This window comes from Coptis chinensis, chromosome 2 (assembly GCF_015680905.1).
Source record: "Coptis chinensis isolate HL-2020 chromosome 2, ASM1568090v1, whole genome shotgun sequence".
Taxonomy (NCBI): Eukaryota; Viridiplantae; Streptophyta; class Magnoliopsida; order Ranunculales; family Ranunculaceae; genus Coptis; species Coptis chinensis.
Genome location: NC_141457.1, coordinates 7972820 through 7978712, shown reverse-complemented (window position 1 = coordinate 7978712; position 5893 = coordinate 7972820). Strand labels below are relative to the sequence as shown.

Sequence of the window (5893 nt, the reverse complement as noted above, 5' to 3'; positions counted from 1 at the left end):
GTGCTGCCTCTCGTGTGTTTTCTGGGTGTTAGGTTTTGCCAAAAACTCTAACTCTTATTGCAAACTTGCGGTCCCAAATTTCTTCTAAAAATAGACTTGGGCATGGGTCGCGCTGAAGGTACTAGAGGTCAACCAAGACATGAGCGCGGGTCGCGCCTGGGTCAAGACCAATCTGAGCGTGGGTCGCGCTCTGACTTTTCCAAGCAAAAATCAACTCCTTTTCTCTCCTCATGTGAGGGATAACTCCAACAACAACCACATACATTATGATCCATTTCAATAATCCGACGCTAGATTCCTAGTTCATTTCATCCTATGAATTAATAATTTCCTAATCCCATTATATATCTTAGCTTCCTAAATAGAAGAGAATTGAGGAAAAGCTAAACTTTATATATACATTCAATCTTGAGGGAGTTGTTCGAAAAATTTGGGGGACGTAGCTGCTTAATGGTCTGCATTCTCTCACTAACCTTAAATTACTAAGATTTTGTGGTTGGTACTTGTGTTAATTAAAGCATATAATAATATAAGTAATTAGTACTTGATAATTGAAAAGCCTATGAGCACCACCCACGGTTGGGATAGTTTCCTACATTACAATATTACATATATGATCAGAGAAGTTTAACTGTTCCACCTAAATTGATATCACATTGAGTCCAATGGGGCTTCTAACAACATGTACACCATTTCTCCATGTCAAAGACCCAAAGACAAAGCTTCTATTAGTGTTCTTATTCGGCCTGAAATTAATTCTGAAAGTCTTCTTCTCCCCAGCCTTTTTAAACTTAAGCTTGTATGGTGTTACACCAACCTTTACGCCTTCCGGATTCTCCACATAGGCCAGGTAAGTAGTTGGACCTGTACCATAGTAAGTCACAGTTCGATTAACTGATACACTTCCATTCATGCTGGCAATACCAATTGAGGGATAATTGAGATCGTAAGAGGGTGTAGGCGGGTTCTTGCACGTAAGTGGCTCCCCTGTGAGGTTTTTGAGTTTTGCAGGGTCAGCGCCATTACTGCAGAGAAAGTCTATGATGTCGAGGGAGTTAAAATCATAAACTAGTCCAGGATCTAGAGCAGCAACTGGATTCACATGTCCGGATCCATAGTCGAAGGGGGTGGTTTGCGAACCAAATGGATCCCTCAATATGAGGCTGTGATTATTATCTTGCACAGTAGCTGTTTCATTGCATTAAAAAATGTCATCAGCGGACTTAAAGAATTACTCATAATTTTGAAAGGAACGTGTTGCTACAACAAAGACTCACCTGTTGTCATAATTGCCGATTTTATGGCTGAAGGGCTCCAAGAAGGGTGGCGAGATTTCACAATTGCAGCAATTGCAGATATGTGAGGGCATGACATGGAAGTACCAGATATGATGTTATAATCAACAGAGCGTTCTGCGGTGGTTTCAGTAGCTATTGGTGACCATGCTGCCAATATATTAACTCCAGGGGCTGCAATATCAGGCTGCGATCATAGTGAGAAATTCAAGCGTTTATTATTTTTACTCTTCTAAATACACAAAACATGTAAAAGAAACAAAGAAAATCTACTAGATGCTAGTTTAGACATACTTTGATAATGTCAGGAGTGATAACATTCGGCCCCATCGAAGAAAACACAGCCATCTTTGGTGCAGGTTTAGAGTTGAGCACTGTTGTGGTAGGATAGATTATCGCAACTGGATTTCTATTGGCAAAAAAGGACAATGCATGTCAGTGCGTGTATTATCCATCTTATTAACAACGAAACCATCTATGTTCTCCTTAGATTTTTCTTAATATATTGGTTTCGCCTGTTTCAACAAACTCAAGGACATGTCAATTGGTTCTATCTCATATAGCGAGCAAGGAATCTAAATTATCGTTCAACTTACTTGTCTGTCGTTATATATGCTTGCAGCTGTTCTGCTTCATTTTGACCAATTAGAGTAGCAGGGATGACGAATTGGAAACCAACGTCTTTTGCAATAGGATCAATGAGAATCATCCCAACACCTCCCCCCTTTCTCACAAAAATACTCTTCTCCCTTCGGTTATCGAGGACTGTCTCAGTGGTGCACACAACTATCTTTCCCTTTATCAAACTATGATGAAGTGTATTGTTTTTGCAAAAGCTGGAAAACAGAACAAGTACAGAATTATTAAAAAATGAATAGTCCATACTTCAATTGCTACTCAGATTCTGGACTCATGCTTGCTGAAACCATGGGGTCGTAATTTGATTTCTTGTAATTTAATGCAAGCACATTTAGTTTTAAATTTAATGAATGAGCCTTTGGTTCAAACATCTATGAATAAGTATACCTTGCATTCTCAGGTGAGACACCAGGAGCAGCTGCTGCAGCGGCATCTATAACCCCATAATGTTTATCCATCTTAAGAGGATTTAATGAATTACCCTGTGAACTAGTGTATGTCAAGATCAAATGCAATCATATGCTATAAGGTTACGAGATATACCAGTTAAAGCACGTTTTGCATTTAATGGTTTCAGATGTTTTGATTACTAATTACCTTTAACATTTTTGAATTTCCAAGATAAACATTCGAAGTGAACTCTCGATCAACTGTACTAGCTGCTACTGTGAGGATCCAAGGAGCAACATTGGTTGCAGTACTTGGGAGTCCGGAATTTCCAGCTGAAGCAGAAACCAGAATTCCTTTCCTGAATGCATGGAAAGATCCAATGGAAATTGCATCGCCAAAGAAGTCAGGTTGGGGAGGTGTTGCACCGATAGAGATGGAGATAACATCAACACCATCATGTGTGGCATCATCTAATGCCAAAAGGAGGTCAGCATCACTACATTGGTGGAACCAACATACCTTGTAGATGGCCAGTCTAGCATTAGGTGCTCCGCCCCTTGCAGTTCCTCTGGCTAACCCAAATAGGCTCACATTACTGACTACTGATCCAGCCACTGTGGAGGCAGTGTGGGTGCCATGCCCCTCTGTGTCACGCGCAGACCGGATAAATGTCTTGTTAAGAGATTCAAGAGGTCCATTTTCTGCTTCATAACCTTTATAGTAGAATCTGGCACCAATCAGTTTCCTACAAAATCCAAGTCAAAATAAAGTAAGCTGCTAATCCATAAGATTTAAGTTGTTAAACAGTTCACCTTGTAACTAATGGCGACCTAGTATTGAACTGGACATCTTAAGACCATGAACCAATTTAATTTGGTCATTGCAATCAGCAGTGTAAGCGTTGTGAACCTTTATCTTTTGGCTACTTGATCATATATATATATATATATATATATAGGGGATGGTTATACTAACTCCACCTTATCGTGACTCCAAAGTTACTCCACTTCTAATAGTGGACTTATAAGATGAATTGAGAGCTAATTTTTTGTAGAGATATACATAATATGATGAAGAACGCCCCCACAAAAAATCAACTTAATTGAATATGTTTAACCTTGTCAAAAGTTATACCGAAATTAAACAAATATAGGCCGTTGGATAATTTCAAAACATTATAAATGATATTTGACGAGGTTGTACATCTTCAAATGAATTGATTTTTTGTAAGGATAATCTCTATTATGTAGAGAACATCTCCACAAAAAATTAGCTTCTAATTCATTGTATTTAGTGGTGGAGTTTGTTTGGAGTAACTTTAAGTGGAGTTCATATAACCATCCCCTAAATACAATGAACTCTACATAAAGTTACTCCAAACAAACTCCACCACTAAATACAATGAATTAGAAGCTAATTTTTTGTGGAGATGTTCTCTACATAATAGAGATTATCCTTACAAAAAATCAATTCATTTGAAGATGTACAACCTCGTCAAATATCATTTATAATGTTTTGAAATTATCCAACGGCCTATATTTGTTTAATTTCGGTATAACTTTTGACAAGGTTAAACATATTCAATTAAGTTGATTTTTTGTGGGGGCGTTCTTCATCATATTATGTATATCTCTACAAAAAATTAGCTCTCAATTCATCTTATAAGTCGGACTAATTTTTTGTGGATGTGTATATCTCATGATGGAGAACACCTCCACCAAAAATCAGCTCAATTGAATATGTCTAACCTTGTCAAAAATTGTATCGAAATTAAAAAAATCTTGACCGTTGGATAATTTCATAACTTTCTAAATGATTTTTGATGAGGTTGTACATCTTCAAATGAGCTGATTTTTTGTGAGGATGATCTCTATTGTATGGAAAACATCTCCACCAAAAATCAGTTTCTAGTTCATTGAGTTAAGTGGTGGAGTTCATTTGGAGTTCGTTTTAGTGGAGTTCATATAACCATCCCCTATATATATATATATATATATATATTAGTTTAGACTTTAGAACAAAGGTTTTCTACAAGGGGATATACAAAGAAGAGAATACAGGAAAATATATAGATCGAGGCATTGTGAATCATATGACATCCCTCAAACCATATGCACAACCCTCTTGTTAAGCTCTAGTTCACCAAACGAAAGTGTACGTTCTGTACCTGTTGCAGTTGGCCGATGTAAACTGATCTCCAACAACACATTCTCCCTTAAATCTTTTAGGAGCGGGCCCAAATCCTTCATCACTGAAGCTCTCTGACTCGGGCCAAACTCCTAGAAAGTAAAAAATGAAGCTCACTCTCAAACGGATAAAGCATATTATATGAGAAAAATATAGTTGATCGGTTAGGACCAATGATCGAAAAATCAAATAGATCAGATAAACAAATCATAAGGTCTTTACCTGTGTCAATGACGCCAACGATCACATCTGATTTAGAATCCTTCGGAAATTGGTTATATTTTACCCCAAGAAAGTCCCAAGAATGAGTAGTGTGGACATGGTTTGTTCTACTCTCAAAAATTGATATAACCGATTCACTCTCTGAAAAAATATTGTAGAGTCCAGAGAGCGATATTAATAATGAACCCAAAACAGTTGCGCATTATTCACTTATTCTCAAGCTTACCAGCAAGTTTTTGTGCTTGTTCTGGTGTGAGCATGGCCGAGAAGCCTCGAAAGTTCTTAGTGTAATGATGAACTGCAGCTTGCTGCGCTCCATCAAAACTAAGAATAATTTTTGAGAGTGTTTTTAGCATTTGCATACAATTGCTTTCCAAGATTACTTTGATATAATAATAAAAGCTAGTATTAGAAGCCTACACATATTTGTGAAATATTTGGATTTTACCTTCCTGTGACCACTGCAAGCATCTCATGGTTAGCTGAGATTACAGAATCCATATTTGGAAGCGAGTGTTCCCCAATGTAAACAATGTAATGCTGCAGACAAAAAAATTTAATTAAGCACTTAATGAAAAAAAAGGTAAGCAACAGCATATTGGTACATACACCAATATTGTTTTAATGTCTGTCTTAAAGAGCATATAGTTGGAATCCAAAGCAGTGTATATCTTCTAAGTTTTTCAAAAAATCCACTATTCTCATTGCCAAAGCATAACGGTAATCAAATAAATCCTACTAAATTGATATTGTTGCATGCCTGACCTTAGGCTTAATCCCATTTGTCAGAGTAAGTCTCAAGAACAGGAAAAGGGTTAGAGCTATAGATAATTTCATGATTTGAAAATGTTGTTGCTTAATTAGTTATAAAAGAATAGAACTGAAGATACTTTGAATGGTATGTATTGATCATGAAAGTGCAGATGATTGTTCATTATGTAGTTTTGGCATTGTGAACCATTCAGACACATTGATAGCAATGCCGGCTTGATAAAAGCTACTGATATATTTTCATATAACAGTTTTAACAGGTTCTGAGTGGCATGCACGTACTAGCCGGCTTATTGTGTCAAGAGGAATTACTAGGTGAACATTGCAATTCGGACAAATATGTAATGGACTAAATGGACTAATGGAGCTGGATTGTTTAAAACCAGCTG

General features: G+C 37.0%; 1 protein-coding gene across 1 annotated transcript; it reads right to left on the bottom strand.

The window, feature by feature from the left end:
* Positions 1–525: 525 nt before the first annotated feature.
* LOC147514678 (subtilisin-like serine-protease S) lies at positions 526–5683 on the bottom strand. The gene is made up of 11 exons (XM_086584620.1): positions 5499–5683; positions 5182–5273; positions 4960–5057; positions 4734–4874; positions 4492–4603; positions 2532–3069; positions 2322–2416; positions 1892–2131; positions 1590–1704; positions 1278–1482; positions 526–1188 (listed from the first exon to the last, which is right to left on the bottom strand). The coding sequence occupies exons 1-11, from the start codon at positions 5568–5570 to the stop codon at positions 641–643; spliced, it is 2256 nt and encodes a 751-aa protein (XP_086440746.1). The 5' UTR covers positions 5571–5683; the 3' UTR covers positions 526–640.
* Between the last annotated feature and the right edge of the window lie 210 nt (positions 5684–5893).